We start from the raw sequence: 26,867 nt of genomic DNA on the forward strand, positions 1-26,867 counted from the left end.
TTTACAAAGAGCCAAACAGCAATTTTTGCAGAACTTTGTTGTAATAGAGCTTGCTCCCTCTTAAATAACAGTGAAAATTTTGTGCAGTCTTTTTCAGGAGTTCATTTTGGGCAGTTCAACAGTTATGACAGAATATACTTAAACTTCTTGTAACAAGTTCTTTCATGTCTTATGTATCACTGTCCAGAAGCAGTAAGGACTAGAATCTGCCCACTTCAAAAGCAAAACAAAAAATCTAGTGTGGGTTACATCCACCTATTTACCTATTTATAATAATAGATGATTCTTATCTTTATTTCTTTATAGCCATCAGACTCTGCTTGTGTCTGATTTTCTTCTGGAAACAGAATTACAGATTTTCCCCAATTATTTATGTGAAGGCCTGCTTCTGTCTTGTGGGTGCATTTCTTTTTTTCAGTGGAGTCTTTGTCCAGTTTCCCCAGTATTCATATTATTCTGGACTACACAGTGCAGACTCTATTTCTGTTGTATAAAGAAGAAAGTTTGACTCTTAATAGAAAGTCCTGTGGTGTTGCAGTGTGCAGCTCTGCATAAGCAGCCGAACAGTTGAATGGAAACTGTGGGAGTGCTGTGGTCCTGTACGGTGGCTTATTGATTATTAGTTTGTTTTAGCCAGCTTGCACTAGGCCAATTAGTTTGCATCAAGATTCTCAGAGTTAACAGCTGAGGCTGCAAAGCAGGTTTCAACCATTTCCCCTGCTTTGAAAAGAGGTAGTCCTCTCTCTGGAGGAAACAGGACTGCTATTTCACAAGTAATTTGCTTTGCATAGACCATTACCCTAATGGGATTTTTCACACAGTTGGTTTGGATATACCCGGTTTTTTGTGTTGATTACACAATCTGAAAAGTATCCCTTTACTTAGGGCTGTGAACCTGGGTGTATTCTCTGGGCATTGTCTCCCCTGGCACCTGGCTGGGAAGATCTGCTTTTGTCCTGTATCTATTAGCTTTTAAAGGCTGTATGATGTGGTAGCTGTACTTTTTGAGCCCCCTTAACAGTTGAGAGAAGTGAAGTACCTTATGAATGACTCTTTGGCATCATAGGGAATTTCACATCTGGAAAGACAAGCAACAGGATCAAATTAGTAATGCGTACCATTGCCAGTGACTCAAAAGGAAACTGTAGTAATAGTGTTGTAGTTTGTGATACTGCCCCTGGGTAGATTCTGCTGCCTAGACAGTTGACTCTGCAAAGGCAGCTCAGGTTATTGTTACGATGCAGTACTTTAACTGTGACAGAGGGTGTGCTTTCAGAGTGCTCTCTTAGGGAGAAAATATTTTCTTTAGTTTGCTTTCCCCAAACAAATCCAAAGCCCTCTAAAAGTCAAACAGCTGTCACCCTGTCCCTGGCTAAGTAGCGGTTCTGTAGTGTCTGTGGGACATGGCTACAAAATTTTTATAACAAGGACGTATATCTTTCTCTTTTGTACTTAAGCTTACAGAGAAAAGGAGAAGGGGGTTGCACATTTTTAACATGTTCTAACGTTCTTTAAAAGAACAAAATTCTATGCTTGCTATGCTCTAAAGACCACAACATGCCTAACAAGTTTGTTTGTTTGTTTTAAAAAGAAATTAATAGCAATTTCGAAGGTAGCTTAGGTGACTCGTGCTGGTTATGCTTTGCACATTGGGCCAACCGGACTTGCCCAGCAGGTCTTCCAGCATAGTAGACCACAGTTCCATAAGGATTCATTCTGGTCCAACTGGTGTTTGCTTGCCCCATCATCCCATCTTCTGATAGCTCTGATTGTGCTGGCTTGCCCCCCTTTTTTTTTTTTCACCAGCACAGATGCTGACATGATGTTGCAGTGGCTCTCTCTTGCTTCTCAAGTATTAGAGCAACTTGCTCAAAATAGGAAAAATAAGAAATATCTTAGATAAAGATAGTAGGGGAAATAATTGAAGCCTTCCCACTTTACACGTTGGGGGTTTTTTGTTTACTTGTTACTACTCTAAGCTTTAAGTTTTATGTTTAAGTAGGTGTCAGTAGCTATATCTGAGTGTTAAGTAGTAATTTGAATGTCTCAGTGTTTGAGTAACTAGAAGTTGCTCAATTTCAATGTAGCTGCTTGCATGCTTTGTGTTTGACATGCAGACAAAACAGTCTCAATAGAGTAGTTTAATTTGCCATAATATTTCGTAACCTAGCTAAACATACAGATAAAGATCTAAATGAAGATCTCTATCTTCAGATGAAGATCTCGACTTCATAGCAGTGAACACAATGGCTTATTCTGGCTAAAATGCATTGTTGCCTTAAGTTTGTGGTGTTGGTTACTGGTCCCACTTTTTTGCCTGAGTCTGATGATCCCAGGTGAATCATATTCTGCTTCTTCAATATTAAGGTTTGAACTATCCTTCAAATTTATCTTTGCTGCAGTTCTGCAGCAGTAAGACAGAAAAACCTTGCCAGTTTGTATTTGCAACGTGTGCTTTGTGACTGTAGAGGCTGCTCCTTTTCATGCCGCAGGATGAAATTGTAGGTTTTGTTGTAGCTGAAGGTATCCACTAAGAAAGAATTCTGTTAACACTACGTTTTTCCTTGTGGTGTCAGGCTGTAGATCACAGAATTGTTTAGGTTGGAAGGGACCTCTGAGGATCACATAGTTGAACCCCCTGCTCAAAGCAAGGTCAGTTAGAGCAGGTTGCCCAGGTCCACGTCTAGTCAGGTTTTGAATAGCTCCAAGGATGGACGGTTCACAACTTCTTCACTGTGCAGCCTGTGGCAGTGTTTGACCACTCTTAGGGTAAAAATGTTCTTTTTCTTTTCTTTTTTTTCCTTGTGTTGAAGTGGGGTATCCTGTATTTCAATTTGTGCCTGTTGTCTCTCAGCCTGTCACTGGATACTGCAGGAAAAGAGTCTGGCTAAGTCTTCTTTACTCCTCTTCCTGCACCCCCATCAGGTACTTACACATGGGTAAGATTCCCCCCTTGGAGCCTTTTCTTCTCCAGGCTGAACAGTCCCAGCTCCCTCAGCTTCTCCTCAAGTATGAAAGATGCTCCGGTCCCTTAGACATCTTAGTGGCCCTTTGTTGGACTCACTCCAGTAAGTCTGCGTCTTGCATTGTACTGGGGAGCCGAGCACTGGACCCAGTGCTCCAGATGTGGCCTCCCCAGTGCTTAGCAGAGGGGAAGGACCACCTCCCTCCACCTGCTACCAATGCTTTTCCTAATGCAGCCCAGGATACTGTTTACTCTGCCGTGAGGATGCATTTCTGGCTCGTGGTCAGCTTGTCCATCAGGACTCCAAGGCCTTTTCTGCAAAGCTGCTCCCCAGGTGTGGGACTTAGCACTTCCCCTTGTTGAACTCCCTGAGGTTCCTGTTGACTCATTTCTCCAGCCTGTCCGCATCCCTCTGAATGGCAGCACGACCAGATGGCGTATCAGCCGCTCCTCCCGCTTGTGCGTTGTCTGCAGACTTGCTGCAAACTTGCAGAGGGTGCACTCTGTCGTATCATTCAGGACAGCTGCTAATGAGGATGTTAAACAGTACTGGTCCCAGTATCGACGCTGGGGTACACCCCTAGTAAGTGGCCTCCAGCTGGACTTATGCTGCTGGAGGTGATGATTTTCTCTCCTACAGCTTTCCTTCTTAAAGCTCAAGTCCCAGTGTTGACATACTGAATTTCAGACTACCTTATCCCTTTTTTGCCCTCTAAATGACTTTTCCCCTTTCCTCCAATTTTATTTCTCATTCTTTCCAGATATATATAGAGGGGAGGCCTGCCTCTAACTCTTTCTGACTTGAACCCAGGAACGAACCACTTCTCCAGCTCCAGATGGGAATTTTCGTGAAGATACCTGTAATTTTTAAAGGCAGGGGGGGGGGGGGGGGGTAGAGAAGCCATGGCACTTTTATTGAGTTGTTCCTGTCTGTCAGCATTTGATGTGTCAGACCCTGTTTGTCAGCTCTGTTCCTGCTTGGTTAGTTGCTCAGCAGTAGTGATGGGGCAGATGAGTATGGGTAAAGTACTGTAGTAACCTGCTGAGTTCAAGTTATGAAAAATACAGAGCTGCAGCCAACTGTTCTTCACTTGAAAGAGTGATAAGGTTAACAATAATAGCAATCTCTGTATCTGTAGCGTTTTTCAGTTACCCAGCTGCACTGGTATGTTTTTTGATCAGAGCAAAGAAACACTCTTTCCTCTTCTCACTGCTCTTCTATGGTACTTAACTGTTTACAAAGAGAAACGTGCTTGAATTGTTGTAATGGTGGTGTATTCTGAAATTCCCCTGTTTTCAAAGTAACTTTTCTTTTTAATTCTAGAAAAGCCAATCTGTTTTTAATAAAACTATCTTACAGACAGAACTTTCTTTGAGCTTAAGATGTATTTTGCATTGTAGCTATACTTAAAATACTGTAGCTTCAATATACAGTACACTGAATAGGACTTTAAGACTGTGGTATCAACTTATGCAAATTTGATTTTGGACTACCTTCTTGTTAAGAGTAAACATCAGTGTTACGGGTGAAACTGCAAGAGTTTGACTCTTGCATTTAAAAAAAAAAAATGGAAAAGTGTTCTGTGGATTTAGTATATAAAGTAATTTGCTTGAGTGATGAGAATCCTTTCTCACTTGTAAAAATTATCCTTGTAGATAAAGAGACTGAAATGTAGGACCCACAGCCTTGTCTGACAAAAAAGGTCTAGTTAGGCAAGTTCTGGACCTCTTTGCATTGAGGGATTGACTCTGGTGTTTCCGTCGTTGTCTCTGACCTTGGGGTTGAATGACAGAAAGTGCAAACTGGTTAAAAAAATTTGTATGTCTTGGTTCTTCTCCTTAAAATTTTCAAATCTGTAGTATCTGTCTAGGGAGCAATAAAACATCTGTGGACCAGAATTTCTTGGGACGTTTTTTCATACAAGCGGTCTTGTGGCCCTATGATTGTCAAAGGAGGTTTCTCGCCACGTAAAATTGCGCAGTCTTAGTAAGCTGCAAATCTTGTCTTTGCTCTGTGTAACAACTTAGCTGAGATCCTTCTATTCAGAGTCTCTTCGATGCTTGTTTTACAGAAATATGTTTCCTTGCTTTCTGTCACTTATGGTGTTACAGCTTTTTGGTCATCCCCCAGAGTTTTTAACTTCCAAGCCTGACTATTTGATTTTCAGTATCCCTTAATAACTTTTACTTGTTATTCTGATGTTTTACTTCCTAAGTGTGTTAAAAATGTAAAAAATTATTCTTTTACGGTGAGAAAAAATTGCAAGACTGCCTCATTGTTTTGCTGCTTCTTCTAGGCTTCAAACTGATTATTTTTTTTCTGGCCATTATAACATCTGCAGTATGTAAGGTATTAGAGCATTAGGATATTAGTTCATGAATGCATTGATGTTCCTCTGGGTAGTTAATACTTAATGTGTTTTATCTGTCACTGGGGAGGAATATGCTGTACAGCTTGCTCCTTCTGTGAGTGGTCTGACTCATGAGCTCGAGGTACTTCAAAAGGATTTCAGCACTCCATCCCATTCTTCAGTCTTGCAGTTGCTTTTCTAATAATAGAAGCAGCAAAACAGACAGTGGAGTTGCTTCTCGGCTGCTACGCTTTATTACCAGTATAGTCATGAAAGCTGACATCAGTCGCAATCTTTGCGTTTCACAGTCCACATCTGCCTGTGTGGCTATGAACAGCATCTCTTCTGCCACTCCTTGGAAGCAGTAACCACCATATACAACTGGGGTTCCAGTTTGAATGATCAGCTATGAGCTGTGGGACTTTGGTGCCTCTACAGTTCAAGCAGTGTTGTGGGAGCAGCATAAAATAGCTGTTGGAGACCTCCAGCAAAATGCGGAGGGTATGTCCAGTGAAAGATGTGTTCTGTAAGACTTGAGATATATTGGAACTATTCCTTAAATATCTGTAGTGAGCATAGCTTGTGTATCCTGACAGAATTTGTTAACTTTAAAAGTTTTCTTATCATATAAACTGCTTGCCTAGCATAATTGCGAAGAGGTGAAGCTCTTGAAATGATATTGCCTGTACTGAAGTCAGTGGAACAAGTTCGCTTCACTGAAGGTGAGCTAAGGTTTCACTTTTATTGATTCTCAGTCACATATGGGTAAAAGGAGCCCTCTCTTCAGCCACAAGCATCATCTCTTGTGCCAGTGAATTATAGAACTCAAGCAAACTGTACCCAGGAGGTCTTGAACATGCACTCCAGGAATATTAAGTCAGTCTTCAAAAGTAGTCATTGCTAGGGCCTATTTCCAAAAGGAACTACTGTGCTTTAGAAAAAATGTGTTTCTCAGGTTGGTTAGAAAGATGAACGAGCCAGGGCATCTCTGTTGTAATTGTCTCCTGTTTTTAACACCTCTTACTTTCAGTTAATTGAAGTAAGAGTGTGGGTTGACTTAGGGCATAAATATTGTGACTGCTAAAGTCCTCTTCTCCACAAAGCAGACCTGTCTGTAAACTTAGCTTCCACCCTCTCTCTCTGCAGAAGAGTGGAACTGAAAGCAAAAGGAAATGTGCATTGTTTCCTGCAATGAAGTGTAGAGGTGTGCAAAATGGTTTGTCACAGAAAAATGAAGATGGTAACTGAGACATCTTAAACCCAGCCTTGGTTTATTAACATGTACTGTAGGAACAATCTCCCTTTATTTGCAGGCTTCTCTTCCCCAGCTGCTGCTGCTTCTGAGTTCTCTATGATAAGCATTTTTCTTGATGGAGATAGGAAAAATTTGTCAGTGCAGGTCAGTTTATCGTCGTTATAAAAGTCTGAATCAAGTTAGCTGTAAAAGACGCTTTTTTTGGTATCAAATCTTGTTTGAAACTGTATTTTTACAACCTTAAGATGTGTATATTGTAATAGCATTGAAATTGACAATACTTTTGTTAGTAAGGGTAACAGGAAAAGAAAGGTAACATGTTAAGTGAAGCTGTGTTTAATGAGATATGATGTTGTGTGCATGTTCTTTCCCTCCCTCCTGCTCTGGATTGTACTTCTGTTGATCACCTGTATGTCTTGTATGTATTTAGAGACAATATATGAAGGTTTCCCTGTCAGTATGAATTTTGGAAGGAATGGGTGGGATAGGAAGAGCTATTTTTCTCTTTCCAATAGTATGTGTCTGATTTCTATATAGGTGTTTTTAAATACCTTCTAACCCTAAAATACGTGCTTAATAAGTGTAAAAAAACTAACTGTATGCCGAGTTGCTTAGTCCATTGTTTGTTTTCCTTTTTTTCACTGCAGGCAACCAATTCACAGAGACAAATGCCTTTAACCTTTTCGTTAAGGGGAAAAAACACCTTTAGGACATCTTTACCCATTTTTTTTTTAATGCGGTCTAGGCACGCTAAGTAATATTTAACCTCTGGCATTACTTCTGGGATTTCTTAATGCCAGCTATCAAAGAATCCCATCTATAAAGGAGAGACAAATGAGTTTAACAACTGTACATAGCTACTCTAGTTGAAACATGCTTTGACGAGTCATTTGTGAATAACAGTAAAGCAGGATTGCAACTTGCCAGACACAAATGCTTTAGTATGAGGAGGAATGTTTAAAACATAGAAACCTGGTTGTCATGAGTTACAGTCACTATTGAATACCTAATAACAATGTTCCTTCTTTTAGAAAGCAGGGTGGCTTTTGAGGAAGCAAAGGGGGCTGTCCATTAATAATGCCGTTTATTTGTTGCTGAAGGTTTCCAAGTGATTGACAAAAGGCGGTACTGTTCAGTTCTAAGTGTTGCAAACCTGCAACTTCTAGGAACAGGTTTTCTTGAAGTCTTGTGTCATGGATGCAAGTGATTACAAGTGATCAGAAGGAAAATAAACTAAAGGGTGGGAAGTTCTGGAGTAAAAGTTCTTAACTTCTCCAATTTCTAGAGAAAGTTGTGAATATCGTGTGTAGATGCAAATCTAAATGGCAAATAAAGTGGATATCCAAATCAATTATACATTTACATATATCATAACTTGCAGGTGATTTATCTAGCTGTTTTATGGGTTTGAAGTTTTTAATAATTGTGATTAGAACACCTAAAGAGTTTCCCTGACCTTGCCATAAAGTATCAGTTTTTTCATGTTTTTTAATTATAGGATTAATATGTTAGCTTTTTGATTTGGATGATGCTACTATGAGAATTGCATCTGGTTCCTTCACTGCCCATTTCCTAATGGCTGTTGAAAATTTCTGGCAGGAGGCTTTTTTTTTTTTTCCCCCTTCCCAATTCAGTGGAGAAATAAGAAGTTAAAACTCAATACATGTTGAAATAATAACCTCAGGTATTCATTAGAACTTAAGTTGTTAAGATGCCAATAAAATTTACACTGATTCTTATGGCACACACTGTAGTGAAACTATTAACTATAACGAAGAAGAGACGGTCAAAAATTTCAGAACATTTTTGAAGTTTTAAAATGCAGTATGCAAAATGAAGTAGCTCATATTAGTTGCTAGGCAATTGCGCAGAATACTGGACTGCCATTCTTGCCAGGTATATTCAAAAGCATAAAATAAATCTACTGAATTGTTAGTTAGCTGAGTAGTCATTTGCCCAGCCTAATGACATACTGCAATTAAAGTGCTTGAATATTTATTCATAGCATCGCTTACATGCACACAGTTATGTTAAGGACATGATTACAAAGCAACCAAGTGTTCTGAGAACTCTCAATAGCTACATTTATATGTGTAATAGTTCAGTAAAAACGTGGAAAAAAACTCTTGCTTTTATTTTATTCTTTAAGCTCTGCAAGGATTAGCTCGTAAAAAGCTCAGTTTGTAGCTCGTTATAAGAAAAATTTTCTTGATGTTTTAGAGACTTGTGTACATCTTGGACTTCTTGTTGTAAGAGAAGGATAAATCTTTCTGTCTAACGGCACATGCAATTGCAAGTAAACTTGTCTTTATCCTTTCCTTGAGAAGCCTTTTGCTTACAACACTAAGTCACAAATGAAGTATCTCTTACAGCTAAGCCAATTCTGTCTCAATCTTGTGGGTAAAAGATGTCATTACTAATCAGGGTTTTCTTGGTACCGAGTTTACTGTGATTTTGAATTCCAATGTTAAACTGATTTCCTGCTCTTTCTTTCCCTTATTTTATTTCACTATGTTAAACTGCATTTGCAGAAATCTATTGCGAGGCTGTAGACACAGAACCAGTATCCTTATAAAATGTGCCCTGGCAATAAAAGGAAACCATGAGGGAGTGTTTGCTGGTTTTCAGGCCCCTGAGTGACAAATGAACTGGTTTTTGTCTTGTTACAGTGGAGCAAAGCAGTGTTCCTGGTTCTGCTGCCATGCAGCTGAGGTTTTGATTTGAATGTTTCCAACTGCAGTGGAGGAATGTAATAGCACAAGTATTTCTTAAAGTAAAAGGTGCTCCTTTTGAAAATTTCGGTGTGGTGAGAAAATTGAAGACAAGCATTTATTCCCCTCACTGAGTTTAAAGGGACACTGTGAACTTAAAATTCTAGATATTTGGAGGGGTTTTTTCTTCTTTAAAAAATTGTGGAAATGGCAGTGGTTTTTCTGCACCCTTTTGTGGTTTCTGTTTCCGATCCAGAAATGCTCTGTGAAGGACTTACACGAACTGATTCTTTTCTCCTTGATAACCGGGTCAATCAATTGACCATAAAGTGCTATTAAGCACAAGAGACAGCCTGATTGCCTGAGGAGAAAGAAACTAGAGGATGTCCAGCTGAATCACTGTGATTTAATAACTTACTACCTGTCAGCTGAGCTGCAGAAGTTGAGCTATTAGCCTGGCCAGTTGATAGATAAAATGAATTGAGTAAATCAATTAAAGAATTAAATCAAACTTTTTTTTTACCTTGCATTTGGAGTGGTATAACAGTCCACCTTTTTACTACTTCTCAGCTGAAACTTGTTAGTGCATTGTAAGCTGGTTGTGTGTTTTTACCCTCTATTGTGTTTAACAAGAGTAGGTAAAATACTCTAGGTAACAGCAGAAGCTTTTTTTCCTGTTTTTCTTTGACTGGGGCCTATCTGAAAGTTTCAAAGTCAGACATTAGTCTTCACCTAGTATGCTAAAAATGTGCTTTTTTCTAGCAAATTAAGCTTCATAAGTTCTCCTCTTCAGTTGTTTTCAAATTGCATGCTACTTCTCATGGCTTACATTTTTCAGTCATGAACTTTATTTTAATCCTTCAGGAAGTTAGATCTGTGAAACATTTTTGAAGATAAAAAATTGTTTCTTTTTAAACTGCTCTACAGTAGAAATGATTAGTAGTATAAATTGATATGTTCCAGGGAAGTATCTAGAGTAAAGTAATCCCTTTTTTCTCTCTGAGTGATCTAGAAATAAAATAATTTTATTTGGAAATAATTAGCTACTTGTGAGAAACCTTATTTTGCAGATGCTTAATGTATTTACTATTTAGTTTTTATTACTTTTGGAAAGTCACAGTTCAGTAAGATTATTGTGTATTGGCTGCTTAATAAAGGCATTGAAGTAATGATTTCAAAATCAGTATGCAGTTGATTCGTTTCGCTTTAAAACAATTCTCATTTCATCTTAGTTTCTTGCCTTGTGGGGTACTGCCATAGGTAGATATGTGAAATACTTGATAAGGAAGGTGCACGGTCAACTATGACTGCCACGTCCAGGCATTTTCCAACTTCCATGGAGTTAGAGAGGACGTTGGAGGGAATTTGCATGTAATTGAGGAGGAGGATCTTCCAAGTTCATGCTGAGAAAAATGAGAAAGGATCTGTGTTTAGCTTGCCCAGGGAAAGGAAAGGAGGTTGAACATTATGGAATGAATGGTCCTCCCCACCTTCTTTTCTCTAGTCTGATTCTATCTACTTGTGACCAAATACAGCGTTTTATTTTTTTACTTTGTGTTCAAGTCTCAATCCAGTACTAATCTGGGAGCTGTTAGAACGTGATAGAAGTGGCAATTTTCAAAGGTGTGATGCTAATTGGATCTCTGCAAGGACAGGGAAGCTATGCATGGATTATTGCTTCTTGTCCTCAGTGTGTAGCCTATTGCTTTTGCATCAGTTAAACCACTGCTTAAAAGACAGACAGTAGTAAAGTAATTAACTGTCCTGTGATGAGAGTTGTTCATTGCCTGGAGACCCGTTAATAACAGTACTAAAGATTCAGTAGTGGAGGTGAAATATTTCCTTTGATGTCAGAAATGAAAATAATAGCCAGTAACAACCACTTAAGATACTGAACAAACACAGAAAAATAATCGTATCCTACATGCATGGGCAATGCATCTTACTTTTCCTGTTGAACTTGAGAGCTACTCTGCCTGCCCATCCTTTCCCTTTACCCTGCGTTGCAGTAACCATCCCTTTTGTTGAAGAGGGCCAGACTCAACTCACTTGTCTCTTTGCCCCAATAACAGCATTAGATGTATTCTGGTCTTTAATTTACGACAGACTTTTTCTAGTTTTCCATCCTGTATTCTTCTTCGGGAGGCAGTCTTCTCTTTCTCTATTTAGTTACTTGTGATGATGGAACTAGCAATTTTAACTCCTTTTCCTTACCTCAGCATATTTTTGCTAGTCAGTGTAAATGTTGGATGATCAACAGCTGTAGCTTCCTCCTGACATCATTCTTGCCACTGGAGTATCTGGTCTCTGGTCTACAAAATAGTGACTAATAGTTTCTGTCATCTGAGCAGCATTTTCTGAACCCACTTTCTTGCCTATAGCTAACTTGTTTAGGTTTGAATTACTGCGTTTGTTTAATATGTAGCATTTTAAACCTAATGATCCAACTACAGATTTTTTTGTTCTGCTTTTACTGGAGTAGTTTAATAATAGTAAGTGTAGAAATGAAACAAACTTCCTAAGTTTAAAAAACCACCAAAGAAACATTTGTGACAACATGATTTTTCTTTAATTTAATGAGGTGAGACAGTTGAATTTGAAAGCTGGGTCAAAAGCTTATGTAATTTTGAGACCCTAAATATAGAGTGGTGTAATGACACAAAAAGATCAATCTCTGTGCATATGTTCTGGTAGAGTATTTTTGTTTTGTTCTTATTCTGTGCATGCAATTTAAAACTAAGCTGGATACCCTCTGCTTGGAAAAATGGTCTTGCTAATATTCCTATCTTATGCTATGTGACGATTTAAATTGACATGTAGCATGTAGATTTCTTTATTATAATTGTCTGGGTGTGGGGTCTTTGGGGTTTTTGTTTTGTTGATAGTAAAATTTCCATGTGGTCATTGTAAAATTTACCTTTTTTTTTTTTAATAGTAGTGGAATGGGGTGATGATGTTAAAGCAGTATCAGAAGATGAAGCCATGGTGCTGGTGAACCATCAAGCAACGGGTGATGTCTGCACTCTGATGATGTGCCTTCAGGATAAAGGCACGGTAGGCTACAACTGGGGAGTGGGATAGCTTCTGTGTATACGATCTGTTACCTTGGGTGTACTTGCATCTGTGTGCGGTACTGATTGACTTTTGTGTGTTAATCCACCAAATAATCTCAAGGCCCTGAATAGGAAACTTTTTGTTTAGATTTGGTTTAATGCGACAGCCGGTAGCTTGGAGCAGGTTTTAGACCATAAACACTGCCTTTGAAGAAGGTCAAATATGAGCTCAGTCAGTGTCCATCCAGTCTAGGTTAACACAGAGTGAAGCAGATCTTCTTGCAGTTAATCATGTACTTGACTTTTTCCTCTCACCTCATGCCCTTGTGCAACTCATGCCGACTTTGCTCAAACCAACACAGGTCTAGCTTCTTGGTTATGACTTTATTCCAGTGTGGAATTTTTCTCAAAGTTAGAAGCAAGTTGTGTGTGGGATTTTGGTAGGAGTTCAGAAACTGAAAGTGACTTCCCTATGAGGACATGTCCAAGCTAAGCTAGCTAGCTAAGGTTAAAATTGCTTGAGCTCTTATTTCACAAACTCTTAAGCATTTCTTGGTGAGAAGTGCAACTAATATCAATTGTTTCATGCATTGCTGTTCAGAAAATTCATGTCTAGGGAGTGTAGTGCTGGAAACTAGAGGCTGGGATCTAAACAGGAAATTAAATTTATGTGCAAATCAGGAGGAAGGGGTATATATGATTAGGCTACAAAGTGTGGGCGACATACCTGGCAAGCTGAAAAAATGCATCAGCTGTGTCTCTCCTAGCGTTGTCATCTTTCTTGCGACCATATGGTGAAGAAACAATGAAAACAACAACTGCTTTTTGTTGCGTCTGCATGACTTGTAACTGGCACTGTTTTTCTTAGTGTATATTAATATAGATTGTGTATACACTGTATCTCTACCAGTGATTTAATATTTTTTAGAAATTTTCCCAGATCTTACTTATGACAGCAGAGCTGATTTAAAAAAAAAACCCAAACCTCAAACAAACTAAACTCCAAAAAGAAAGTATGAAAATGCCACTCAAGATTGAGCAGACTAATTTATTTCTTTCTACTGTAGCCAAGAGAAGACTGTTTTAAAAGTACTTTTAATTGCTTTAATTTCCTTTGGCTTTGAGGAAGATAGGTACATATGGTATTCTGTACTATACCCCAATGAGTGGAGTGACAGAATAAACAAGCTTTAATTCCCTTCATCAAAATTATGCATAGGACAATCTTGTGATAAAGATATGACTCTGAGGGGAAAGTCCTGTGGATATATATTGCATATAATCTTGACTATTGATGTCCCGGGTGTTTAAAATATCATAAAGCTTCATTGACTCATGTATGTATACTAGTGTATATATAAATCTAAGCCATGTTTATCCTCTTTGACTCTATAGCTAAAAAGTTTCAGTCAGGACGGAGTAAGTTTCAGTGAATGTAGAAGGTGTTAAAAATGGAGGGAAGGCATTGAGATGGCAAATAATCTTCACCATGGAAACTGTTAGGTTTGCACGTTTTCAGAAGAACAAAACATCCTTAAAATCAGTATTTTTTCCCTTAAGTAATTGCAGTCATTGCTCTTGGAATATACGTGTCCAGAGCCTAGTATGGCTTTAATGTTTTTAGCTAATAAAGAAATAAAAAAAGTATGAGCTTCAACACATGCTTAAAATATAGCATAAGTAGTACAAGTGGCTAAAAATAATGAGAGAGATCAGGATAGTTTATCCTTTATAGAACTTGCTGATTCAGGTGTTTTAAATAGCATGCTTCATATTTCTGAACAGAAAAATTGTGTTTACTTTGAGTGACTGTGAAACCCTGGAGGAAAAAAAAAACAAACCAACCTACCTGTCCGAAAGACATTATTATACAATAGGCAACTATTTAAATTAGGCAGTTTTCTTTAAATACAGTTTAAATTTGAGTCCTTCACAACCTTAATATTCATCTGTTAGTAACAAGATAATAATTTCCTAGCATTGTTTTTATTTTGTTTAGGACGGTTAAGCTGCGCTAATTCCTAAACGCTTTACCACTCAGACAACACTTTTTAGCTCTCAAAGTATTTTGTGACGGTGAAAGGCTCACTTCCATTTCACACAGAAGGTCATACAAAGAAGTAGAACAGCTTACCAAAGGTGGCCTCTCGGCGGTGATGGTGCAGTGGCAGAACTAGGAAGACCTTCCTCCTGTAGCAGTCCAAAATTTCTTTTGCTTGCTTTTGCCAGCCAATACAGACAGAAACTGGATGTAATTTGCAAGCACTTACTGTTTAATGCTGCTTTTTAAAAAATGTTAATTTAAGACATCAGAAGTGTTCTATTTAAAGTTCTATGTTTTTCTGTGTAGTGAGGTAGAATACTGAAATGTTCTTGCAACTTGACAATGTTTCCTAAGGGCCATGTCAGGAACTGTGATGGTATTTTTTCTAGTATTTTATAAATTCTTATATACAAATGATAGTATAGCGTATCTGTTTTAGGCAAATTTAATCTCACTAAGCAGTAAGCTAAAATACATGCGTTAAGATGTTTCTTTTCTTTCAGATTCACTTACGTGAATAAGGAAAACATGATCTCTTATTAGGGAAGTGGGACTTGGCTAAAAGTTACAATTTTAATGAAAGGACTGGACTGGTATTGTTTGACTAATACATGTTACCATAAGACAAGCCACACAGAGCAAGGTTTCAGCTGAATCAGAAGTGACCTAATTACACTTTTTATATAGTACAAGAAATTGTTCCAATTTGTTTGTGAAAGTAAATGTTAAAACAAACTTAGTAAGTTAGTTGAGGTCTCGTTAACATTAAAGGTTATGTGTTTAACAAAGAGCAGTAGGTTAAAATGCTGCTATTACTGCTATCTGACTGGATTAGGACTGATAAATGTGGCTATTTTTTCTGGTTTAGAGCAGAAAGCAGTGCCAGGAAGGGTGCAGTGGAGAGAAAAAAGTAGAACTTGGAACTGTTTGAGTGCAAGTTTCAAGACACGTGTCCCCAGGTTTCATTGTTAAGTTAGAGGTGCTTGAAAGATGAAAGTCAAGTCTATTCAGGTTGCTTTGTTATGAAATCTATGTAGAGTGAAATGAAGGTGGGCCTGTGAATAGGAGGCACCTAGACTTTTTTATAAAATTGGTAAAAGGTTTTTCCACATCCTGAACTTACTTAAGCAGGAAGGATGAAGCAAAAGCAACCTGAAATGGCATCAAAAAATTCTTTCAATCCATAACCAGCTGTGAATCTGTGCTCAAAACGCTTCTGAATGTCTTTGCTTAAACCTCCTTGAAATGCAAGTGATAAGAGACTCATCTGATAGGCGTTGTTTCATTCCTGAGGATACTAAATGGAAGAGCCACCACCAGTATCTTGCAGTGTCCTCTCTTCTGCCCTTGGTAGCAGAACAGAATGAATATTCATTAATCTAATTTGCCTTTTGATTGCAAACAAAGTAATTGTGTCCTATTCTTTGAACTCCTCCTTTTTTATTTTATGTGTTAGAGTGTGTGTGTATATTTATTAATTCATACATAAAAATATTTCCTCTTTGTACTTCTTACCACTGCCTAGGCTTATAGGCAGATTTGTAATCACTGAGCTCCCTGGAGTTTGCCTCTTTGTAGCCCACTTGCAGCAAACTGCCTGTACGTTTTGTCTCAGTTAACTTGTATGTCACACTGAACTTTGACACAATCACATTGCTTCTCAAAAAGACTGAGGAAGTCCAGAGATGCTAGTTAGAAGCCCTGTGTCACTTAAAACGTGGTGAGATGGACTTCAGACTCTGAAAAGCAATGATCAACTTTCAGGATAAACCTACCGTCATCTAAATAAAAAGACAATAAAAAGTGGTATGGGAGCAGAGAAGCACTAGCATTGCTGGGCAAGAGTTCCTCCTCCAGGATTGCCATAGAACATCTAGGGACCAGTGTTGACTCCTCAAAAGATACAATCTGCTTCCCTGAAAAGAAAAAGTTTAAGCTTGCTTATCTCCTCCAGTAAAATAGATTTATGTTGGGTTAACTTCTGCTTGATATAATAGAACAATAATTGTCAAAATGCCAAAGTAGTAGATGAACACAGAGTCATATGGGTACTGCTGCAGGCTAAATCATCATCAGTGGAATTTTGGTGGTGTTTTCATCAAAGGATATGTTTCCCTACACCAGCCTGTCATTTTTGGGCTGGTGCGTGGGCACGAACTTACGATATTGTAGTGCCTCGAAGGGCAGTAACACCTCTCAGTGATGCTTTTTTTTTTAACTCTTGTCCTTAGGGCACACCTTTTCTTTCTTCTTTTTCCCCTCCCTAAGGCTTTCTAATTTACTGAAATGGAAAGAATGTGAATCTCTGCAGAGAAGAATTTTTGCTTAAAGATCCTCTCTTTTATTTAACACAGGCCCAGGGATAGCTGTATGAGAAACCATTTCACCAATGGGGAAAGTGGGGAGTGATATCTAGCAACTAATTTTTCTTCAATCCCTTACAAATTCATAGTGTGTCTTTGTTCCCTTGGATGTGTAGCATCCAGTAAGAAATACCACTGGCAAACAGGAAAGGATACTAGCATGTCACAGAGAAGAAATGGATGCTTGTTTCCAAAGCAAACTTTCATATCTTTGAGAGCTGTCCTTTCCTCTCAGTCCTGGTTTTCTTTTCCACTTCCAGTGATGCTAGAGGGTCCAAAAATGGGTGCTCTTGCATTATCTAAGATCTTCAAATAGAAAGTTTGCTAGTATTAAAAACCCACAAAAGTTGAGGTGTTCTTAATGTGCTCTTAGGCAAGGATAGCTAGCTTCTAAATGTGACATTCAGATTTCGCTGGGAGATCAGCTATATGTCTAAGGCAATAAAGTATCTTAAACGTTCTTTGGCAAGTATGTTCTTGCAAGGGTGTAAAAACTTCACTTTGCTGAGCATCCGGCCACAGTTGTTTAAGGATAAGTAAAAGAAACAGGGTATGTGACAGTTACCTGTCTCCAAATATATAACCCAAGATTCATTTATAGCTTCTGTGGTCAAAAGGGAGAATAGGTAATGAGAGCACTCCAAGATATAATTAGATTTCTTTGGAAGAAAGACTTACTGATACATGCAATTCTAGATACAAATTGCAAATTATCAAGCTGCTTTTACAAAACAGAATTCCTGCATGAAATATGATCTGCTTCTTTCTACAAATTCTACATAGACATGTGAAGATGTGAAAACAGGTAAAAGCCACCATCTTTCACTGTATGAAACTATTTTGTTAAAGGTATTGTTGAAGGCATGGATGTGGATTCCGAGTATTTCAGTTACTGTGCAAGCCTCTGGTATTTGGAGAGAAGCGCAGAGTACACTTTTAGCAGTAGATGTAATCAACTAATATGAACAATACATTGTATTTTCTAGAGGAAATCTTTATTTCTTAGACTGCTTTTTTTCTGTCTTTGCCTCAAACTATGTATCTTGGACAACTGAAAGATGCCAAGCAGAAGGTGCCTGTTTAAGATTCAAATAATGATCTTCTGACTACCAGAGAAATGTCATGGTTCTCCGTATGCTTTTTTGATAGCGGTAAATGGAAGAGTATTATGTTATATGACTTTAAGTTTCACTGAACTTGAATCAGTCTTGGTGTGGCCTTATAACACAGGGAAGAGTAAAGGCAGCTAGCCTCGTGCATGATTGAGAGCATGTAAGAGACACTGGATTTTCCAGTTTTGGAGAGCCAATTCCTACCCCTCTCAAAATCTACATGTAGGAGCCATAGAGGGGAAAGACTTTGTGAGAGAAGAAGCTTTTCCCTTCTGTTATTTACCTCTTCTGGAGTAATTCTTCTATTTTAAGTCTCAAAGAACTGAACAGATACAGTATCTGCCTTCACTGTCCTGTAAGAAGCGATAGTCAAAGTGAATCTAATGGCTCAACCTCTATTTTTGCCTTCTTACTGTGCTTCTTGGCCAGGACAAGGAGCATGACTTAATGAAATTCTCAGGGATGCATGTGGCTGCTCTGCCACATGAGAGAAATCAGTAATGGCATGTGGGCTGTACATAGGTCTCAGTGAATGCTGCTGTTTAAAGATAGAGTGAGCACGTACGGAGCATGTGCACATCAGAAGCACGAGAACAACATGATCTCATCCCCAAAATCACCCAGTACAAAAAAATATAAGGAAACATGTTTTTGTGGTAGACATAAAACAGTTGGAGATTTCAAATACAGATCTGTATTGTTTTGTGTACTTTAACAAACGCTGAAAATGGTTTTAGTTTGCAACTGGCTTAAAATTGTGATGGTATGTCAATAAGAAGAATTAGACTACCTGTGTGAAAAGGCAGAGTAGAACTACTCTAGCATATGGCTAATAGTGTAGAACTGTATATTATATTACAAAAAGGCAGCTATTTAATCCTGCTCTTGATGGAGAAGTGTAGCACTTGTGCTGCTTTATACTTTGGGGCGTAAAGGACTTTATTCCATATATTTGCTAGTTTTATTGCTGTTGTGAGGGTGATGAGAATGTGACCAGTATATACATAATTCTCTGCACTTGATATTTACTAAACTTTTTTTTTTAACTTTTCAGGTTGTCCGTCAGATGATGTGGCTGATGGATCATATTTTTAAGTATACAAACTTTGGCATTGTATCTCTAATCCATGGAGACTTCTTTATAAGACAGGTAAATGGAAACACATAATAGTGTTTTGATTTACCCTTATATTTGCAACATTGTGGTGTTGTGGGACTTACTCATTACCTCCTGGATGGTTTGCAGGATGAAATAACTATGCTATAATGTGTGTATTTGGGTAGAGCTTTGTTCTGAAACTGCTTTTTTTCCAAGTTTATTTTATTATTTGCCTAGACACAAACGTTTACAGAACCCAGTTATGATGGGAGCCTTTTATGAGAGAGGTGTACAAGAAAAGTACATGGGCAGTCCTTTTTCTCTCTCGTTTCTGACTGCCCATTGTTGGTGCCTCTCTTCTTTCCTTAGTGACCTTGAAGCTGTGCAATGAGTCTGGTTAGGTCACTGTTCTGACTGTCAGAGTTTGAGATAAGGAAAGGCAGGACCATCCCTTTTGACGGTGACATGGTGGTAGACCAGTTTAACGTGGTGATGGACCTGCATAAATAGTAATTAATTGATTCTTGAAGGTTAATTATTATTTGAGCATCAGGAAGGAATGTGTGTTGAGCCCAGCATCTCAAATGTTAAGGAGTGAAAACCTCAGATTATTTCTTAAAATTTGGGGTTGTTTTTGTTGTTTGGTAGCTGTTGATCAAACTGCACTCTGAAAGTAGAAACTTAGAAGTACAATGATAAGCGTGAACCTGCTGCCAGTTATGTGAACTGCGACATCCAGCATACACGTTTCTTTCCTGTCCTTATTTTTATTTGTCTGGACTTAAAATGTATGGCCAGCTGGAGAGAATTAATGAATTTTCACTTTACAGAGAAGGAGAAGCTAATTTACTCAGAATGAAATAAAGAAATACTTAATCACAGCTATACACAGCTAAAGTGAGATTTCTCACTAAGACTAGAGGCATGGTTAGAAAACCTCAGGTAAAATTATGTAATAAAATAAAGGTCTCTAGAGATATACAACTGTGTACTGTGAGAGTATGGAAAGGAACAGGGCTTGACACTTTGTAAAATATAAATCTATTTCAGTAGTTAAAATTCACAAGATACACATTTTGAGGTCCACGTGGCTGTCAGCTTATTAATTGTAACTTCTGAATGTGGTGTTGCAATTCCAGTTACAAAACCAAACCATTACTTAGCTGCAAAAACTAAGGCTTTTCCTCATTTTTGTAAAGTGGCTGAGATATGCAACATCACAAATAAAACGATGTCATCATGAGTCTAAATATAAACCAATTGAAAAGAAAATGTTTCTTGGCTGTTAATTAACCTTTGGGTGTAGCAAAAACACTTCAGGTGAGTGAGTAATGATCCTTTGCCTAACTATAGAAAGGCCCTAGTAATATTTGGATGAGCAAATACTTCTTTTTTTCTTTTTTCCCCCTGCAAAATAAGGTAATTTGATCATGGTACAATACATCCTATTTGTTAAAAATGTACATTAGCCTCATTTTCATGAGCAGCACCAATGGCACTTTTAGGAATGCTTCTGAGGTCTACTAGAAGTTGACTAGTGTTTTCTCTTCTTCCATTGAAAAGTTTACTGGAAACCGAGACTATCAGTAACTTGCCATACCGGTGATGCAAAGTGCATTGCATCCTAAAGAATTTGTCAGCAGTCTCCTGCTACCTGTTTTCTTTCCTCTAAAGGAAAGAAGGCTGAGCCTGTTCCCTGTGACGGTGATCAACTACCCATGGTCTTCAAGAATTGGTTGTACTAAGGAGCTGCTTCTGCTTCTGTATGACTTACTTTTCTCTTCTTTCTGGACAGTATGTTAATTGCATTTTATCTTCCAGTCCACTAGTGGACTCTTCAGTATTCCACTAGTCACGGCTGCTTTTAAACGCTCCTCTCTTTCCCATTGTTCCAGTAGATTTTTCTGTATCGCAGCAGCATCTTAAACCTCACGGTATTTGCTAAACGGCAGTTTATCACCAGTTATATCCGTTAGGTTTCTTTAGGTTTTGGAGAGTTCTAATATCTAACATGTGAAAAGTTTATTGTTCACTGCTGTTTGTTTTTCAACTACTGTGCTATCCTGGAGTCCTGTGGTCTGGTGGGAAAGGACTGTTTTAACTAAGGAACTTTTATATTGCTCTTTAGTTGCGTTAAAATGAGCAGGCAGAGCTTTTTCCTTCCTTTTCATGAGGTAAGTTGGAAGTAATTGCAATCATGAGATTTCAAAACCTAGGAGAAACACTTTCACAAAACCTGTCTTCAATAAAATACCGTTTCTTGTTGTCTTCCACTCAACCCCACTCTTTCCCTCTTCCCTGCCAAAAAAACCCAACCACCAAAGAGTGGAAGGTTTTGTTGACATTTCACAGAATTAAAATCACCTCTGCTGAGGGAAGCTTAAGTTTTGGACTCCTGTGTCTTTTGAGTGATACGACAAAGTCACTTTGGAGCACTCAAAAATTATAATTTATGTAAATTAATTCCTGTGAAAATTTGAGTAGCTTGCTCTTGCTGTGTGTGGAAGTGGGAAGAGAAGAGATTGTTGTTGAAGATATTGAAGATATTTCTGCAGTAATTAAGGACAAACCTTACTGTCTTAAGTGAAAAAGTTGTGCTAGTACATCAAAGAGGAGAAATGAATGAGGGTTGGTTTGGTTTTTTTTCTCCCCCCCTTGGTCCTTCAGGTTTAATTATCACCTGGTTATATCCTATATACAGCTAATTATCAAACTAGAAGCTGGTGTCATACAATATCTTGTTGGCTAGGGCATCTCATTTTTATTGTTGTAGGCTTTCTTTAAGTTCACACAAATAAAATCACTTCCTACTCAAGTTTCTCCTAGAGGAAGAAAACCTGCAAACATCCCTGCCCCCCCCCCCCCGCCTCCGGCTCAAACAATAAGTGTTTCCATCAGTGTGCTGATTTCAGCTGAGACTAAGCATTCAAGCAGCACAGGTTTGGGAGAAATCTGTGGTTCTGCTGTGGTAACTGAACTCAAGCCTGGTCTCAAGGTCCGGCTGTGTCTTCTGGTACCTCTGCTATTCTAATACAGGATGCGGGGAGAGGTGCGTAGAAGATATGTAAGCAAAGATACTGTTTGGCTTGCAGAAATTACTGATGATACGTGGACCTCCAAATCATAGCTTGACCCCTAGATTGTCTTTGCAGAAATCAGTTTAGCAAATTCGACTTGGGACACAGTAACAACTAGGGAATTCTGTAAATACATCCTTCTGTTATGTGGAGTTCCCGTTTATAGTCTGGATGTCGCTCTTGTGGAGAAGTCATCAAATTGGGAGCTTCATCCTCAATTTCAAAGGCTTTTTTTCAGCCTTTCTGTAAAGTGGCATTAACTCAGCCACCAGTGGGTACTCTGGGAACATTGTTTTGTGTTGTCATAGAGGCTTATTTGTATCTCTGAAAAGAGAGAGAAATCATAGAAATGTAATCATTATCTGTCTTAATGTTATCTCTTTTAAGCATTCATTTTATTTCGGTAATGCTTTATCTTTATAGGGAAAAGCACACCGTGACCAGCAGCTTGTGTTACTCAAGGAGCATCTAGAAAAATATTACAGGAGCCGTAATCGGAAATGGATTGTTTTATTTCCAGAGGGTGGCTTCCTTAGGAAAAGGAGAGAAACAAGCCAGGCATTTGCCAAGAAAAACAATTTGCCATTTCTTAAACATGTCACCCTGCCGAGACTTGGGGCAACACAAGTAATTCTGAAAACGCTTGTAGCACCGCAAGAAAATGGAACTCCAGCAGGTAGAGACACTGTGATAAAAGGTAAAGACCACTTTAGTCTTGTGGATAAAAAGCAAATTGAATGGCCAAGATTTGAGTTAAACAAAACGTTTTGTGTTGAATTGGTCTCTTTAAATGTCAAATACATCCATAATGCACCATCATATTTACATGAATGTTTTCATATTTGCTTTTAGTTCCACTAAGTTTGTTTTCTATGTTGAGACACACAAAAAAAGAAAATTTTAGTTTTAATTTGATTTAGTCTATAGTGTGGCTGCATGAATGTTTGTCTTGGTACACGTGATGGGTAGAGCAGATAGTGGAACGAGCACCCGGTGTGGGCAAGAAGGTGGGCTGCTCCTTTCAGCATGATTGATGGTTTGCACTGGTTTATGGTAGTATGGAACTACAGTAGAAGTATTTCTGGAATATGCAAACTATGTTCAAATTTTTATTCCTGGCTTTGAAAGTTTCTTTCCACCCAGTACTGTATACTTCATTCCTCTTCTTGAACTGTTTTCTATTGAGTTCAAGTTCCTTTATCCTCTATAGATTTTTATGATGACTGTCCCCTTTGTTGCTGGAGTTAACTGTCACTGATGACTAGATTTGAAGGATTGTTTGGCTGTCTTATGTTGGAAGAGCTATGAGGGAATAAGAATATTCCTGCAGCATTATTGTTCTGGGATGCCTGGGCTGTAGGGGAGAGTATAGCTGGGATATAAATTATGCCTGTAGTTACAGGACTTGGTGCTTTTAGTCTCTCAATTTTTAAAATTAACTTCTTGGCATGTTCAGAGAGTGGGGTTAGATCTTACTTAGCCTAGTAAGTTAGTATTTCTGTTACTTATTATAGAAACAATGGATGGGGGGGTTGTGGTGGTTTCTTATTGATGGGTGGTGCTGGTATTTCCACAGCCAAATTATTATGATCGTTTAGCAGTTTGAACCAAAGATCCATCCTAATGAAGCCACATATGCAGATGACTTTGGGTTTTTTTCTGTGCTGAAGTTCAAATTTCAGGGTTAGCAGGAAACCTCATACTGAAATTGCTTCCAGATTTTTAGTTTTGAAGTTAATCTTGTCAACATAGGAAATGAATGGAGATGATGTTTTTGCAGATGTGGAGGGAAGATTTTAAATGAAAATAAAATCAAGCTATGGAATGCATCAGAATATTTTGTTTCAGGCTACATTCAGAAAAGAAAGTCTGAAGAAAGCCCTTGTTGTCTTAGAAGATTTTAGGTTTAAAAGAGAAACAGAATAGCCTAGTCCCTGTTAAAAGTTATTTTTTTAAGGAGAAAAGTTTGGCCTGTTCCTGTTCTATTTATTCCCATATCAAAGGCAAAAAGATATGAAAAGTAAGAAGTTCCCCAAATGTGAATTACAGGCCTTCTAGTTCTGGAAGGGGACCAAAAGCGCTCGTCAAATACCAATTTTATATTTTCATACTCTTGGATTGCTATCAACTTAGCTGAACATCAAATCTGGCTTCTTTCTTCTTTGATCATGGCATGATTCAGACTCTGGAGAAATGAGCATTTGATAGTGGTTGACCTAGCTGAGTACTAAAATAAAGGAATTGTCTCAGAAATACAATGGAACCACTTCTGTCCATCCTACTCAAAAGACAGACGGAAAGATAAGTGGGCAAAAATAGGAAAGAAACGTGTGGGTTTAGCTATCATTCTTTCAGAGTAATGGACATGAAAACATAATAAAAGGGATGAAAAAGAGAAGTGAAAGTAAATTTTATATGCTAGGAAAGAGTAATATTTGATACATATGAAGCTGAGGTATTTTGAGTCCTCTCTTCTCTTAAGCTCACGAAAATGTTTCTAGCATGGTAAAACTTCCCTTTCAGAGATGTACGAAAGGTTAATTCTTGATCTATATCTTATATAAAAGACTCTTCCTAATCTTCTGCCTTCCAAATGCTTTTACTGTACTCTTGCTACTTCAGAAAATTTTTGAAGAATGTTTGTTCAGTTAAATGAAATATAATTGTGTAAATTGATAAGGTTATATTATAAAGTTAGAAGCCTAACAAATTAGTGATCTTTATTTTTTTTATCTGTTTTATCTTTCCCTTTTTTTTAACCACATGAAAAAACCTGGCTCAGTGAAATCAAACTTGCCTGTATCCTCTTTGGGTTACCATTTTTGAGTTGTGGGTGCTAGAACTAGGTGTAGTATATACAGTAAAGGTTTTGCCAGTGTCTTGCATAGAGATTGCGTATACACTTTTTGTACATTATTACTGTACTCCTTGGCTTGGGAAGTGGCTTGTGTGTCAGTAGCATCGCACTTGAACTTCATGGTTCACTGAAAACATTTTTCCTCTGCACCACTTCTTCTTGTGCTCTCTACTGTCTTATTTAACAATGTTCCTGGTGTCCCGAGTTACCAAATTATTCATCTTACTATAATAAGCTTTCTTCTCCATTATTTATCGCCCTCTCAGTCTTTTTGTTACCGCCCATCTTTACTGATAATGATGGGGTTCACCTTTCTCCCCCACGTGATTTTAGTTAAATTGGTTTATAGATTAAGAGGAACTCCTCCTCATCAAAAATTATGTCCCCTTCCTGTTGAGTTTCCTGGGTAGCTATGTTATGATAAGTCATGATACACAGTTGCGGCCTTCTTGAGTGTTGTCATTTTATTAGTACTTACTTAATTTAAAATTATCCTTGTAGCTTTTATACCATTGTAGATTTTATACCGTTCTACTTTCTCAACTGGAATGGTGTGTAATACTGGGTGAAAGAAGAAAAGATGACACAAGCAACTATAATAAAAGACGGTTCATTCTTAATATACTGCTATGCTGCACCCTGATTTGGTACAAACCAAGTTTCATACAGTTGTTTCATCATGTCACCTGCCCTACTCCCCAGCCCACTAGCTTGCTTTTGTACATAAATGTGACTGGAGTTACAGCCTTCAAACAGTAGTTCAAGAATTGTGCAACAGGTAAATGCTACCTCATCTGTCCTTCTTCTGTAAGGTCTCTAATCTGATTTCTGTCATCCCTTTGGTAGAGGCGGGTTTATGTTGTGAAGTGTGAGGTTCGGTAGCCTCCCCAAAATTTCATTAGCCTTAATTATGATATTAGTATTCTTAATATCCGATCCCCTTTCCAGTTTATTTTTGTACTAGTTATGAATTTCCCACAGCTTATTACCTGATTCTTCCTCTCTAAAGTGACAAGAAGAACAAATGGTCCTGAGCTAGACGATCAATACTATTTGATTATTCTTGTGCTTAAACTGATCAGTTCTTTATCGGTTGCTTTTCCAAGGCAAGCAGCCTCTATTTTCTTAATTTCCTCCTCCCAACAGTTTTCCAAGCCTTCTTTCATATTAAAGTCCCAAGTACTAGCCTTCATCGGAGTGAAATTTAACTTATTGCTGGTAAATACTAAATTAAATGACTAAAACAGTTGTTGCTTTTGCTGCCTTTTGAAACACTTGTTTAATTTTAACGAAATTGTACAATTCTATTCATAAATAAATAGAAGGATGGAAAAACATATAGGAAAGGTAATACTATCACTTGATGGCTTGAGTGCTTTTGAAGCTAGAAAGTACAGACAATGTAGTTAATTGATGTCTCTCCCTGAAAATATGGTTAATCTGGTGTCTGATGAAAGCAAAGTTAATTCTGGTGTCTGATGAAAGCATCCCTCTGGGCAGATGTGCTGTGCCCCCCAAACAAAGCGCTGCTGCCAGTGCCTGTGTTCTGGGAGAAGGTTTTAGTGCAGAGTAGGAATATGGGCAGCATAAAAATACTTGATTCATAGCCATCATCACCTTAACCCTGTAGGGACTGCTGGGGGGGGGTGTGTGTATTGTTTTATGGTTTGGTTTTGTTTAATTTTTTAACAGAACGCTTAGTCTCTGACATAGTTGCAAGTACAATGTTTCTTCGGTTAAGAATTGATTTTCTTGTGAGTTTTAGAACTAGCAAAATGTTCTAAGTGCTAAACAGCTGGCAATTCAAAGGAGTTTGGAGCAATTGTTCACTGAAGGTATGTGTTCCAGAGCTTATTTTTGATCAACTTTGCTCTAGTATGTTTTTTTTAATTCTGCTTTATTTTACCATGCAGCAATTTTTTTGTCTGATAAGAGGTTGCTTTGAGCTTGGTTAGAGTCATACTGAAATCTTATCTTACT

General features: G+C 38.1%; 1 protein-coding gene across 1 annotated transcript in view; it reads left to right on the forward strand.

Annotated features, from left to right (window-relative positions):
* LPGAT1 (lysophosphatidylglycerol acyltransferase 1) overlaps positions 1–26,867 on the forward strand; it is a 68,556-nt gene that overhangs the window by 15,078 nt on the left and 26,611 nt on the right. Inside the window, exons 2-4 of the mRNA XM_009279598.2 lie at positions 12,218–12,336; positions 18,909–19,004; positions 22,454–22,727. Of these exons, the coding sequence (XP_009277873.1) occupies positions 12,218–12,336; positions 18,909–19,004; positions 22,454–22,727 (489 nt within the window). The remainder of the gene's footprint in view (positions 1–12,217; positions 12,337–18,908; positions 19,005–22,453; positions 22,728–26,867) is intronic.

Source organism: Aptenodytes forsteri, unplaced genomic scaffold (genome assembly GCF_000699145.1).
Source record: "Aptenodytes forsteri isolate BGI_AS27 unplaced genomic scaffold, ASM69914v1 Scaffold195, whole genome shotgun sequence".
In the NCBI taxonomy this organism is placed as follows: Eukaryota; Metazoa; Chordata; class Aves; order Sphenisciformes; family Spheniscidae; genus Aptenodytes; species Aptenodytes forsteri.